The 15133-nt window shown below is 42.9% G+C and overlaps 3 protein-coding genes across 4 annotated transcripts; 2 read left to right on the top strand and 1 right to left on the bottom strand.

Annotated features, from left to right (window-relative positions):
- Positions 1 to 119: 119 nt before the first annotated feature.
- Positions 120 to 6101, bottom strand: srsf4 (serine and arginine rich splicing factor 4). Its single transcript, XM_054606182.1, has 6 exons — positions 5888 to 6101; positions 4068 to 4306; positions 2280 to 2386; positions 1808 to 2022; positions 1519 to 1596; positions 120 to 1041 (listed from the first exon to the last, which is right to left on the bottom strand). Exons 1-6 carry the CDS (start codon positions 5992 to 5994, stop codon positions 546 to 548), a joined length of 1242 nt encoding a protein of 413 aa, XP_054462157.1. The 5' UTR covers positions 5995 to 6101; the 3' UTR covers positions 120 to 545.
- Positions 6102 to 6895: 794 nt separating this feature from the next.
- xkr8.3 (XK related 8, tandem duplicate 3) lies at positions 6896 to 10983 on the top strand. Its single transcript, XM_054606198.1, has 3 exons — positions 6896 to 7468; positions 8488 to 8675; positions 8884 to 10983. The coding sequence occupies exons 1-3, from the start codon at positions 7143 to 7145 to the stop codon at positions 9573 to 9575; spliced, it is 1206 nt and encodes a 401-aa protein (XP_054462173.1). The 5' UTR covers positions 6896 to 7142; the 3' UTR covers positions 9576 to 10983.
- Positions 10984 to 11228: 245 nt separating this feature from the next.
- LOC129096800 (XK-related protein 8-like) lies at positions 11229 to 15049 on the top strand. Of its 2 annotated transcripts, none has more exons than XM_054605447.1 (3): positions 11229 to 11636; positions 12179 to 12369; positions 13120 to 15049. In XM_054605447.1, the coding sequence occupies exons 1-3, from the start codon at positions 11341 to 11343 to the stop codon at positions 13947 to 13949; spliced, it is 1317 nt and encodes a 438-aa protein (XP_054461422.1). In that variant the 5' UTR covers positions 11229 to 11340; the 3' UTR covers positions 13950 to 15049. The 2 variants fall into 2 exon arrangements, with proteins under 2 accessions (XP_054461422.1, XP_054461423.1); XM_054605448.1 differs by having other exon boundaries at positions 11489 to 11641.
- Positions 15050 to 15133: the final 84 nt, after the last annotated feature.

The raw sequence follows: 15133 nt of genomic DNA, 5'->3' as shown, positions 1-15133 counted from the left end.
TACAATTGCATATTTGGTATACATTTTAGGCTGGTTTGTTTTAGACATTGAAAGATAGTCTATAGAAGAATTAAAATATTAAGCCCCTGAACAAACAAAAAGCACACATCCATGACAAATGTAGAACAGGTGGTTTTTAATCTGAAATAAAATGATACAAGGATTTCACAAAAAGGTGAGATGGTGGAACTTATTCCCACCTGGCATTTTGACAACAGTATGCTTCTACATTTGATTAAAAAAGGCTAAGACACGCACCACACCATCATTTAAACTTATAAAACTGAGATTTGCACCCTGTTATTTTACAAACACCCCCATACGAGACAGCTCTAATGAAAAAATATGCAGAGTAAAAGTCAAATGAAATGGAGTAGCGTGTGCATAAAAGACATCGAGTGCCTGGTATTCTACGTCTATTTATCAAAAAACGGGAGGCAGGGAAGTGTGGTGGGGTTATGGGGGAATGTAAATGGCAGGCAAGGGGGGGGGGGGGGGGGGGACACTGGGATAAGGGCTCAAGACAAAAAAGTCCAAAATCTGAACTACGAGCGGGAACGGGAGCGAGAACGAGATTGGGAGCGGGATTTGGAGCGGGACTCTGAGCGGGAGGCGGATCGGGAGCGGGCTTTGGCGGGGGAGGGGGAGCGGGATTTGGACTTTGATTTAGACCTCGCTCTGGATTTGGATTCAGCGGGGGAGCGAGAACGAGAGCGGGAACCCCGATCGGCCTCGCCTCCCTCGTCGTCGCTCTTGGGCTGCTCGCGGCCCTTTGAGCCGGACTTCCTGGAGCGATCCTTCATCCCCGATCTTGAACGAGACCTGGAGCGGGAGCGGGAGCGAGACCTGGACCTGGAATCGTCCTTCTTCTTCTTCCCGTCTTTCTTGCACTTTTTGCTCTTGGGGCTGCGACTCTTGGGACTGCGACTCCTGCTGCGCTCCTTGTTCTTCGGAGCGCCGTTGCTGCGCTCCTCTTCCTCCTTCTTGCCCTTGATCTTGTTCTTCTTGCTACGAGATCGGCTGCGGGAGTGGGACGCCGCTCTGTGGACAAAACCAGATAGGACTTATTGTTTCATTTCTTGTTGTGCCCAACTTTTTTCCACTGCCACATTTAGCCCTGTCTTCATGCAGACAGATGAACTATCAGTGGACTGAGAGACCAGGTCTTATAGCCTTGGCCCACTTAGATTAAACAGCTGTAGATATCAGGCTTCTAGTTGCCGTCATCAGCTATAGGCTACTTGCACACCAGCGTATGCACCTGTGCACTTTCATGGAAATCTATTCATAGAAACGTGTGTTCTCATCTTACTAACTGGAGCGCCAAAATCTTTGATTGGGAGATCAAATTTGGACACAGCAACTGAACAAGGATGGGCATGTGCTCTGCACCAAAAACAAATTAATCTAAAAGACAGCTCCTTCAAGTTAGTTTACTCTGATTATTGACGACACCATTCCCTACAGAAATGCTGTGTGTTTAGCAAAATATCCCCTCTAAGAGTTTGGATTTCTCACCTGGAGTGGGAGCGGCTGCGACTGCTGCTATCACTGCGGCTGCGGCTCTTGCGAGACCTGCGGCTCCTGGAGCGGGACCTGAGAAAACAAGTAGTAACAATTAGCAACAGTCATATCACCAGCAACTCAACTGCAGCAGGGATTGTAAGAAGCTGTGTGTGTTGCTAGGCCAGCTCGTCTTTTATCTCTACAACTCTATGCATTTTTTTCCAATAACATTTCAAGGACCTCATATACTATTGCTATAATCAGAAACATTAACATGCAACAAGAAGCCATGTGGGATTACCTGGAATGGCTGCGACTGCGCGAATAAGAGCGTTTGCGTCTGGCGCCGGGGCGGTCCTCGATGAGACGGATCTTTCTGCCGTTCACTTCTGTGCCATCGAGCTTCTCCAGAGCCCTCTTCATATCAGAGTAGAGCCTGAACTCGATCACCCCCTCGTTCCTCCGACCTTTGTGGGTGTCAGCGTAAGTCACCTCCCCTGCCTGCCTCATGTAGTCCTTTAGAGGAATGGAAACACAGTGATTAGAGGGAAAGGGACTACTTCATTGACATGCTCAGCTCAAAAGAGAAATGCCATGGTGACAAAGTCTTAGGGGGAAAATGTGTTGGAATCTTAAAGTTTGTCATCATGTATTTTTCAATGAAGAAAGGGAGACTGAAGCATGCCGATGCCGAAGTTCCTATAAACACTTTTTGTGCGCTGCTTATTGCTTATTTGGACATTATGTAACATCAGGGGAAATAAGTTTCATACCTTCAAATCCTGCCAGCTGCAGCGGCTTGAAAGATTCTCAACAATGAGTCGATAATCTGTCCTTATAGGTGGACCATATCTGTCTCTTCCCCAGCGGCCATATCCACCTTTTAAGGTAACAAGGAAAGGACAGAAAAATGAGGACCAAAAAGAAACTGTGGTAGTGCATTAATACTGAACTCCAAGCTACATACTACAAAATATATCAATATTCACTTGGGGCAAAAAGGAAACAAAGAAGGGGAAAAGGAAAAAGGTGAAAAAAAAAGTTTAAAATAAAAGAAAAAAATTGGTAACATCCTCAAAAAAAAGAGAAAAAAATACTAAATAAAACTTGTATTCCAAATCCTAGACCTAACATAATTGTAGCTTACTATGCCTATTTTATAAATAACAAAAAATAACAAATTCAAAAACATAATTGATCAAGGAAGTACTTACGGTGAACTAAAGCAAGTTTCTAAGCTATCTTATCTAACAACATTTCACTGTTACAAAACATGTTCTTTTTTTCAGGCACCTATAAGAGCTGAACCCACATCTGTTCCTAACCCCATGGCATCCTCACCACCCGGCCTGGGCCTAATGGGAAAAGCGGTCTTCATTCACAATGGCTCCCTTTTTTGGTCTGCCCAGGGGCCCAGAATGGTCAAACCACACTCTTGGAAAGGGGGGACACCATGGCCAGCAATAGGGGCAGGCAGTCAGCAAAGGACTCTTTCAATTAAAACATTGAGGTTCTTTGTTAAATCTTTACCTTTAAATTGACAATCATTTTAAATAAAATAAAAAACGGAATAAGACATCAATAGATTACAAGATATTTTACAATCAAATAGTGAGTTTACAGGATTCAAATTAAGACATTTATATCCTTTCCATCAGTAAGCCATTTCCCACCACATATTCACATGTTACTACATATTCAAATCGATTAAATTGCAACCCAAGAAATCTTTCAAGTCATTGGTGGCTCTGGTGCACACAAATTTGATCGTCTCATGTACTGATATGGAAATCTCCTCCCAGCCCTACTGTACTAAAAAAAACAAAAACTGTTGAGTGCTGTAATGAGCTTGAGTGGTCAGATATTTGCAAGACAATAAAAACATGTATTGCTGCTCTAGAGTGCCCTACCAGAAACCAAGGCATGCCTTTATGTTAAACAGGTCATCGGAAACCTGGAGGACTCATTGTGGCCAGAACAATAGCAGATACTGATGGAATTAAGATGAGGGGGGTGTGGGTGCGACTCGGTAGACAAAAACTGAATTGAAAACAACCGAGTTAGATTTAAAAATGCCCAAGCAGACTTCAGTAATAAGGAATGGAGATGAGGCATCAGTAGAGATTTGTTGCTGCATTAAAAGGGTTTACACACGAGTTATAATTCCTGTTAATAAGATATTTATTAACAAACGTCTAGTGTATATTTTTTCATTTTAACAATAAATAACATTCAGTATCTTTATATTTCTGCATAACGAATGGTCACTTCCACTAGAGGCATATGGCATATTAAACAAAAGCTGGAAATGGATTGGTAATCTGTATCAAACAATACCCAGGTATCGGTATTGGGACTGAATAAGCTGGAGTGAAGCTGGACTCAATCCACCTTTATCAGAGTGTCAAAACTACACTTTTTTTTAAATAATAAACACTTGGACATAAATTGAATGCACATCAGCCACCAAGGACTTTGAAATTTAGAACAATGGTTCCCTGTAATGAATGAAACCCTCAAATGACATACATGTGATACACAATTCTCCATTGAACACTTACTTCTTCCGCCACCACCACCACCACCACTGCCGCCGCCGCTGCTGCTGCCTCCTCCGCCTCCTCCTCCTCCTCCACCACCTCCTCCTCCTCCTCCACTACCACCACCTCCATATCCTCCATCCCGACGGGGTCCCTTGGTGTGCTCCACAATGACCCTCTCACCACACAACTCCTTGCCGTTCAAGTCATAAACAGCATCATCTGCATCACGCGGGTCATCAAATTCAACAAACCCATACCTTTATGAAAGAAGAGAACATGTTAAGACTTGCCAACAACAGGATTTGGATGTAACATAATCTAAAACTCAGTGGAGGATTGGCCAAATACACACCATACACCCCGCAACAAAGCGCGGTTAACTTAATAGCAGAACAAAGAAAAACTAAATGTTGGTCATGACTGTGTCCAATTTTCCTTTTTAAAAGAACTGTTCTTGAGCAGGGGAACTATTCAAAGATCTTGTTCACATGTGCTGTTATGAGAAATTGTAGCATTAAATCCTCCAAGGTGGTTAATTTGGAAGACAAATAAGTGCTACAAAAGATGATGTAAAGCTCAACTGTTTAGTGGGCATGTGTATAATGTTGCTAGTCTGTAGTTGATTAATCGCTAGGATGTGCACCCGGAAGCTAATTAGTAACATTTGGGCTGTCCAAGCAACCCAAATGTTAACGATTAGCTTTTAAAGAATTATTAATAATCCACATCAGTCTCAAATAATGAATATGCAGTTCTTCTCTGTCTTCCGTTATCGTAAACTAAATATCTTTATTGACTGGTGGAAGGCCAAAACAAGCTGCACCCATGTGTTCTACTTTGGGCTTTGTGGAGTGGTGAATGATGGACACCGCAAAGGAAATATATACCAGGGGTCAAAGGGTGAATATATTGTAAAGTATTTTTAAAATACTTAACCCCAGGTATACATTTCCTTTGCTGTGTCCATCAAGTCATTTTTAGTAGTTCAGACAGTTGATCAGTTTACATTTAACAAGGGTTGTTATGGGTTTGTGGTTTATATAGTGTTGAATCATTTGTATGAATTGTAGCATGTCTTTTATAAAAACTGTTAAAAAATATATAATTTACGTTTGTGAATGTTACATTTTGCTGAGATCATACGTTTTATACAAAATAATACAGCAGACATATAAAACAACTAATATTTGAATAGAAATGAAAAAAAAAACCCAGAAACAATATATTTTGGAGGTAAAAAGACAGCTCAGAATAACTTTGGGGTTGTTTCACCATTAAGTACACAGACCGAGCCAGTAGTATCAATGCTATTTCTCATTCACAGCCAATAACGCTGTGCTGAACAAAGAAGTTTGAAACAGATATCTCGAGGCTTGTTTGTGACCAAGTATCTCGGAGATCAATCCCAACCTTAATCGCGGTACTGCACGTAGAAAGTAGAAAGCATATCGGATGGACATTTACATACGATATTGACTAAACGGGCACTTGTTTGGATCACGGTTTGCCTGCAATACACGCGACTGCCTGTGACATTGCCACGTCTAACCTTAGCTAACGTTAGCTTGTTAGCCGGGGACGCGGTCGCATAAACGCTCGCACGCGCAAACATATACGTCAGTAGTGCGTTGAGAAAAACAAGCATTAATCAAAACTAACACCGTGCGTTATTTTTACATTCTCGGCTGCTTTCACCGGTGCATATCAAACACCCTCGCTAGCCGGTTAGCAGTAGCAGGCTGCAGAGACCGACAAGGCCCCGGCTGCACGCTACCGTCACGATGCAGCCCGGGCAGCTTTCACGGACAACGGACATCGACGAACAGCCTCAACGTTACCCGTTTTTCAGGTCCACTTCGAGTATCTTCCCGTAGCCTTTGAAGAATCTCTCCACGTCCTTTTCTCTGGCTCTGTAGCTCAGTCTCCCGATGTACACCCTCGACATCTTGTTAGCTTGCGTTTGCTAACCTGGGGAAATGCGGAATCCGGCTGAAACCGAACGAGCACAGAGATGAGGCGCGAGGCTGCGGAGGCACATACACGCGCTTCTTTGATACAATAGGTCGCGGGCGGAGGGGGCGTGTCTTGGAGTAGTGGGTTTAATTGGACCGAGGTTGGTCTCTCGTATATTTACAAATCAGAGCAAAGTAGAGCAGTTTAAATGAGCCCCACCTCACACATCAATGCATCGCCAAGTCATTTAGATCTGACTCTGAAATGGTATATTTTGGATAATGACTACTTTTGACTTTTGATACTTGTATATTTTGTTGGCTTTAATGTTTGCAAATTTCCCCGCTGCGGGACTAATAAAGGATTATCTTATTTTATCTTAAGCTGGTAAAAGTGGGACTCATTTGAACCAATTATTGTACGTTATGGGTAGCTTTCACATTTCCAGACAGAGATCGATTAAGTTAAATCTTCCACTAGGATCATCATATTTAATTTGAATGATTATAATTATTAATCAGAATCTGCAAAGTGTAGTAACTAAAGGTCAGGTCTAAAACCTGAATTAGAGTACAACTACAAGGTAGTAGTATACTACAAGTACCTTAAATGTACTTGAGTAAATGCACTGTTGTTTTCCACCACTACACTTGAGAGGCTATATCATTTTCGGGATTTTTCATTTTGATATTACCGACAATCGACTCAAACGATCGACTAACCGTTTTCAGGTTGACCGTCAAACATGTGGCGAGGTCCTTCACGTGTTAAAACCTTTATGTGCTGGATTTGCGACCGGTCGCAACACTCAGGAGCCGCGGTGGGCGGGGCTAACCACAACAACGACAGGGGGGATCGTTACAAACACACCAGACTCTCTCATATGTGTCGGAGGGTTTTGTTTTCCACACACTTGTCTTCCTGAAACCATCCCTGAGACTTTGTTATATCAAACTATTTGAGTGAGTTCAGACTGTATTTAAAATAAAAAATGTTGGCAACTTTTTTCTTCAGTGGCTTGAAGAGCGAGACGTCGCTTCGGGAGGAGGATAACGGTGCAGGACGTTAGCCTTACGTTAGCTAAGCAGCAACAGGTCGGTGGGTTGGTCAACTGACCTAGCTAACAACAGAACAACTGACATGGAGCGCGCGACTTTTTCAAAATACTCCTGGATCGATTTCGCCTTCTCCGTGGTCGGAGTGTGCACCTTCCTGGTGGACTGGGGCTCGGACCTGTGGGTGGCCGCCGAGTTTTACTACCGAGGGGACTTCATCTGGTTCGGGGTTCTGGTCGGCCTCATGGTCCTGTCCTCCGTCGTGGTCCAGACGTTCAGCTGGTTCTGGTTGAAGTATGACCGCGAGCTGCCGGGGTTCCGCGCGCACACCTCGGGGACGGTGGTGTTCCTCGGGGACCGGGTGAAGCTCTCCGGCGTGCTACACGTGCTGCAGCTGGGTTTCCTTTGCAGGTAGAATAACAACTGTGTAAACGTTAGTAAAGCCGCTATATCATCACAACAATGTGTGATCAAAAACCAGAGTAACTATTCAAACATCCTCACGGTCAGTTAAATAAGTTTGTCTGCAAATGCTTGTCTGTTTTTTTTTTAACATCACAATAAAACAGGTTACATGACTTTACGCACCATACAAACACACTTTAATCATTACATTACATTACATTACATTACATTACATTACAGTCATTTAGCAGACGCTTTTATCCAAAGCGACTTACAGGAAGTGTATTCAACACAGGTATTCAAGAGAACTACTAGTCACCAGAAGTCATAAGTGCATCTCCTTTCTTAAACAAGCATCTAAAAGCATAAACCAGAGCAAAAGTATAGTGCAGAAGCAAATTACTACGAATACAATAAGTGTAACAAACTAATACGAATGCAATAAGTGCAACAAACTAATACGAATACAATAAGTGCAACAAACTAATACAAATACAATAAGTGCTAAGACTCTAATCTTGACTCAGCTGCAGGAATTAGAAATCAGAAACTGTTTATTGCCAAGTACGTTACACATACAAGGATTTTGGCTAGGTGATAGGTGCGTAACAGTAAACACAGTGCAATAATATAAGATATAATTAAAACAGAAAATATGAAAATTTACAATTGTAAATTGTCAAGTGTATATTAATAGAGAAAAAGGCGTATTCACTCTCAACCTGTTAATAATAGAAACCGGATAGTCCTACAGAGCAAGTAGCTCATAACATTTGACAGGTGCTGTGACCACAAATATAAACGCAGGTGTGGTAATTAGCAAAACCAGTGTGTCAGAAAAGAATTCTTTGCATAAAATGCAAAAATGAGTTAATGAGGTATGAAAAGCACAAATGAGCCTAATGCGTCATGCCAGTCTGCTTCTATTCACCCTCATAAGAGGCTGTTTGGCTGCGTGGGTTTTGGTATGTGAAGCAGTTTTCTACGTGTCACGCACTGTTAATGGCCTCCTTCTCTCCACGCAGGCACATCTCCGCCATACGACAGGGCTTCAGGGTTTGGTGGCGGAAAGAGGAAGGGTCAGAGTACGCCGTTTACCTGACACACGACCTCAGCATGCTCCGGCTCATCGAGACCTTCTGTGAGAGCGCCCCTCAGCTCACCCTGATGATCTATGTCATGCTGACCACAAACAAGGCCAGGACCGTTCAGTGTGAGTTCCCTATTAGGTGGATTTGCTTCCACCCCACGAGAAAAGTAAACTTCCTCAATCGGGGACTGTATATTATGTGTAAATCAAAGATAGCGCCCCAGTTTGGCTGGTGAAAACACATTATCTGGGTTGTGGTGAAACATCACAAGGTGTGTTCACTTCCTCTCGTGTCGCTACATTGATGGTGTAACTTCTTTTTTTTTTGCAGTTGTGAGCATCGCTGCATCAACCACTTCCATAGCGTGGATGGTAGTGGATTACCACCGCTCCCTGCGCTCCTTCCTCCCTGACAAGGCCAAGCAGGGCTGGTGCTCTTCTTTGATCTACTTCCTGTGCAACCTGCTGCTGATCGCCCCACGCGTTGCCGCCCTCGCCCTCTTCGCCTCGGTGCTGTCCGAGTACATGGCCGCCCACTTTCTGATGCTGTGGTCCGTCTTCGCGCTGTGGGCCTGGCGGCAGGGAACGGACTTCATGGACAGCGTTGCCGGGGAGTGGCTCTACCGGGCCACCGTGGGGCTCATTTGGTACTTCAGCTGGTTTAACGTGGCAGAGGGTCAGACCCGAAGCAGGAGCATCATCTACCACTCTTTCATCACCACGGACGGAGTGATCCTGCTGACGACCTGGTGGTGCTACAGGGACCCTGTCCAGACCGAGCCGTACGCCCTGGCTCTGCTCATAGCTCTACCTCACATCTACCTCCTGGGGCTGCTCTTTAAGGCCCTCTACTACTGCTGCTTCCACCCCAAGCTGTGGAGGCCGCCGGTGAGGGACCCGGGACTGCCCGTTGATCTGCCCGACGCAGCGGTGTCCTTCAGAGACTTTTCCATCCAGGACGGCGCCCTGCCCTCCCAGCTCCTCAACCAGCGGATGGCCTGCCACGCCACTTGTTTTTACTGAGAGAAAGGATTCATTAGAAACTCTGATAGCACAAATGGGGCGGAGTCGTCACATCTGTGATGACTGGCTTTTTGTGCGTCACGGCCAAAAGTTTTCTACTGATACATTTTACCCTCTTTGCTTGTAAAAACGTCTGCAACAAACTTTCTCTAGACTGTTTCCTACATGTGCTGAAATTTCACCAGGTGCTCAGTATATTATGAACCAAATTACAGCCTCAAAAACAGCATTTTAACCAAAAAAGTGAGCAATATGGATAATATCATTCTCATCTCAGTACATACGTACATCATACATCAGTACACATATTGTGATATTTGTAAATTCCTGGAAAAAACTATTCTTTAAAATGTTTTTACTAATCCAGACACTTCATCACATTGATGCAAATATGCCATAAACCTGCTTGTTGAATTGCAACCGTGCCACAATGTCCTAATACCACCATAGATATTAAAGAGGACAGCTTTCACGGTTTTAACTCTTTTCAAAAAATCTCTGACTGTTATGATCTCACTGTATGCATTGTCATATATATCAACTCTACTTGAAACTGGGGGTTTTAAATAAGCTAATTTGAAAGCTAGTTGATACATTATCTACGAAGCAAATATAAATTTACACATGAATTAAAATTGTACAAGGCATGGGGATAACTTTTTCCCAAATATACCATATACTTATATGGGTTTGTAGTTGCTGTTGTGTGTAGGCCTTGTGTTACTAAAGTACAAACAAATAAATATACAAAAAATACAATAATAAAAATAATAAATACATGAAGCTTTAAATTTAACATCCAAGACTGGATTTCTGAGGTTTTTACATGACTGCAAGGGGTATAAAAAAAGTGTGTGTTGTGTTTTTATGTGTGTTTTGTTCTTACAGCTGCTACTATTGGAACCTATTTGAAGGACTTTGAATGTAGACTCGACCGTAAGGTCTTCTTTTGTAATATCTATGTTCTGTTACTGAGTGAAACAGCTGTTTGACACCGCTGGACAGGTTGTTTTATCAAGATGATATTGATGGTGTGCAAATAAGTTCAAGTGTTTATTCTTTACACGTAAACTGATAATTGTTGGTACAATATTTAACGACAGGTGACATCACATCGGCTTTTGGTACAGAACCACTATTGTGTTATAGTTGTTCGCTCATCCATTGTTTGTTTAACTTGTTCAAATGTTACGTGTGTCAAACGTGTCTGTTAACTCTGGTATCTGTGTACAAACTGTCTAACTCTTAATTATTCTAGGCAGTTTTGTTTTTCAGGTGTTCTAAAAGTGAATTCACCGTGGATTGTTTGTTTTTCTATGAAGGTTCATACAAAGTGTTGTAGATCCACTTCTTTGTCAACAAACTGTTGAATTCAAAAGTCAAGGTTATTACTGGTTGTTAATATTTTACCTCATTTGCCATGTGCAATCATTAAAGTGGTAACGATGTAATATTTTAATTGTTTTTTGTTTGTTTTTCTTTACACTAAAGTTACTTAATTGTATGCCTTCAGCGTGAGTTGTACGTGTGTAAGCTGGTCATGCTTATATTACTACAGTGTTCCTTTAAGATGTTACGTAACCCTAAAGCAGCAGCCTGTAGGAGGGGTTACACAGTATTTGAACACTGAACCTTTGCTCTTTGCTCACTTTCAGTTGTCTTTCTTTTTCTCTAGCTACTGACGCAGGGCCAACTTTGTCCCAAAGAATGTAGCAGGCAGTTAGTGTGAGACGGGGATATGTGAGCTTCAGTTTGACAGGACACTATGGGTGTGTTCAAGTACTCCCCCGTGGACTTCCTCTTCATTTGTTTGGGTCTGGTGTTCCTGCTGCTCGACATAGCGTTGGACATATATGCCGTCGTGTCCTTCTACCAGGAAAAAGACTACGCCAACCTCGGCATCCTGCTGCTGCTTCTCCTGGGCTCGTCCGTCCTCGTCCAGGCCTTCAGCTGGCTGTGGTACAGCTACGAGGACTTCCAGAGGCAGACCAAGGTGGAGAAATGCCTGAGCCAGTGCCAGCTCAAGTTCCTTCATGTGCTGCAGCTGGGAATCTACTTCAGGTTGTGTAAGCCTTGTTCACTGTCATCCACCTTTGGGTATTCAGAATGCCTCAGGCTGTGTGTGAACTTCTGATGTGGCATGTGTGGGAAGCTGGGTGAGAATGTAGGAAAACGCGATTGTTAGTAGTTTGTTTCTCTTTCACTTGTGGTTCCGTTAGCTGTGAACCCCACCCGCGTCTGTTCACGAAAAACACTTCCATTTATGGGAAATGTAATGTAGATAAATAATCTGAATGGAACAACTGTGCTGCACTGCCGCTATGAATGACCATTTCCCTTTCATTTCCTCTAAATGTGGTACACAATTCAGGGTATTTAGTTGTTACATTAGCCTTTTTTTGTATGTGTGTGTGTTTGTATGTGTGTAGGAGTCATTTTGTTTACGCTGATGCATTTATGGGACCACAATGACTCAGGAATAGTGGAAACACCAGTTATACCACAGCTTGTTTGTTTACAGATAATCAGATCTGATTTCAGAGCACTTTATTACAGTTTTTTGACTAAATGAATTTAACTTCCATGACCTCCTGTGTTCCCAGGCACGCTGGCGTGGTGGAGATCTCCTTGTGCAGCTCCTACTCACAGATCCAGGACCCTGAGGGCTTCGCCGTGTACCTGAGCCACGACCTGAGCATGCTGCGGCTCATAGAGACGTTTTCGGAGAGCGCCCCCCAGCTCGTCCTCATGCTCACCATCATCCTGCAGCGCGGCGAGCTCGACCCCGTCACAGGTGCGGCGTGTCTCGAGTGTAGATTTGCGTGGATGTGGATTTTTTTTTTGGGGGGGGGTCGTGGCAGACTTGTGAGGCACCGATGCAGAGCAAAAGATCGGCTCAAGCAGCAAATTAGAAGTGTGTCTTTTAAAGACTCTGAGTAGCAGTGAAAAGGGCCAATGTGGGGTCCTGAATGCTTCTCTTCTATATTTTTACACTTCAGAGATGCTCTCCAAACGGATAACAATCCAAAGCCAGTGGTGGAACATAACTTAAGTGAATTTTCTCAAATTCTGTACTAAAATACCATTAAGATGAGCCGAAATTATTATTTTATTCGAGTATTTCCATTTTACTACATTTCAAGAAATGTCAACATCATTACTATACAGCTTATACAGAGTTACAATACAAAACTGCTGACTCTGTGCTCTGTGGATAATCTCAAATAATCATTGTACCTTATTATATTGTTATGAAGGCATAAATAGAATGAGGGATATCTCTGTATGGCCAGATACTAGTAGAGAGCAAATGTGCTTTTTGAGTTTTGGTGGACTGACCCTTTAAAAAAAAAAAAAAACCCAAAGTTCAAAGCAATGTCCTCTTAATTGTGCTTTCTAGGTCTTGAAGTCGTTGAGTGGAAGTATATTTTCTGAGGTTTAATACAGATTGACAGTTTGTTGAAGCTTCGCTAATGACTCCTCCTCCTCCTCCTCCTCCTCCTCCTCCTCCTCCTCTCCTCCTCCTCCTCCTCCTCCTCCTCAGTGTTGAAGGCCCTCGGGTCGGCCTCGGCCATCGCCTTCAGCGTGACCATGTACCACCGCTCCCTGCGCTCCTTCCTGCCCGACAAGGAGAAGCAGCAGATTATCTCATCGCTGGTCTACTTCCTGTGGAACCTGCTCCTCATCTCGTCGCGCCTCGCCGCCCTCGCCCTCTTCGCCTCCGTGCTGCCCTGCTTCATCTTCGCCCACTTCTTCTGCTCCTGGATGTTCTTGTTCTTCTGCGTGTGGCGATCCAAGACGGACTTCATGGAAAGCCTCTGCGGGGAGTGGCTCTACCGAGCCACCGTGGGCCTCATTTGGTACTTCGACTGGTTCAACGTGGTGGAGGGGAAGACGAGGTACCGGACCCTGCTGTATCACGCCTACATGCTGGTTGATATTTCCCTCCTCTGCGGTCTGTGGTGCTGGAAGATGAGCACAGAACCGCCTTATTTTGAAATTCCACCCTTGTATGCCGTTATCATCGCTGTCAGCGTTGTTGCAGTTTACATTATCGGCCTCTTTTTTAAAATGATATACTACAAGTGCTACCATCCAAACCTGGCCAGGGAGGAGCTGAAAGGAGAAGTCACTCAACAGGGACAGGGACCTACTAGGATTTATGCATGGTCTGGTGATGAAACAGATTTTCCTATGTCCCAAGCCAGTAACGGGGTCCCAGATGTTCAAACCGACAGCTACTGTGAGTCCATAGAGCTGAGGGAGGACATAGACATAGACGTTCATGATCGCAGTGGGCCTAGCGCTCCAGCATCAGACACTAAACGTTGCAATAAAAGAATGAGGAAGTTGGCTGAGAACTTCTACTCCTGACCTGCATCACTTGACATCCACACCAAGGGTAGACCGAGTCACGCTGACTCGACCAGCCCGATAAGTCCAGATCATGGGGCTTTGTGGGATAGAAGGACAGGGGCCTGCTCCGTAAGGAACAACAGATTCAGCTGTATAACAGCTGTATTCTGCTGTAGACAACGTCTTCACTTTATTAACTGGTGCTGCTGTGGACCGAAGCCTTTAAGATGCCAATCATTATTTTATTTTTCATTTTAAAGGATAGGTTCACATGTATATATTAATAGTTTGTTGCTGCTGTAACTGTTCCTCCTGCTTATAATGCCTGTGATGGGATTCTTATTTAAAAAAAAATCAATCTTTTCACTACATCTACTTATCTAACGATATATGGACACGACCTTGATCTTTTCTATGATATCTACTTATCATACAATATATGGACATGGCCTGATCATATTTACGTAACCATTTTCTGATATTTTTGATTGTTTGCCTTTATTTGATTTGTTTATTTATTTAGAATATTTTAATATATATTTCACATTGCTATACCAATAAAATGGTACATTTTACAAATGAGTCTCCTTTTACTATAAACGGAAAAATGTACATTATGTTATAAAAGAAATATTGTTTCAGTACCATTTAAAAAAAACAAAAAACTTGAAATGGTTTCAAGTCCTTCGGATTTTACTGAAATAAAACCTAATTTCTGATACTATTTATGGTCACGATTTTTCTAAAACCGAAACTCAGTGTATTTACATTCAGTATTTACCTCTAAATGTAGACACACTAGATTTATATAGCCTCTCATTCATAGCTCATCTTTTTTTGTATTTTATTCTCCATTTGTTCCTCCCCTGAGGCTCAGCTAAGAAACACTGAACAGGGAAACTGAACGAGTTTTGTACTAAACTGATAGATGAGAATTGACTACATTTAAATGCATTGGCAGGGGATGCCTTTGGCCTTTGTGGCTCTTCCAGTTTAGCAATATTTCTTGTAAACGACATGGTTTGAATTGAAATGTTTCAAATAGTATATTTATACTAGATGTTTGTTAATATTATGTAAAAAATAAATAATTCACAGTAACAAATAATAAACACATACTTGAGTCTGAAACTTTTTAAAGTTTATTTACACTGTATTGAGTGTCTAAGGTACACAGGAAAACCTGCAGGACTGTGTCCGGG

This window comes from Anoplopoma fimbria, chromosome 10 (assembly GCF_027596085.1).
Source record: "Anoplopoma fimbria isolate UVic2021 breed Golden Eagle Sablefish chromosome 10, Afim_UVic_2022, whole genome shotgun sequence".
Lineage (NCBI taxonomy): Eukaryota > Metazoa > Chordata > Actinopteri > Perciformes > Anoplopomatidae > Anoplopoma > Anoplopoma fimbria.
The sequence above is the reverse complement of the archived record's forward strand: the minus strand, read 5'-3'. Positions and strand labels throughout refer to the sequence as shown.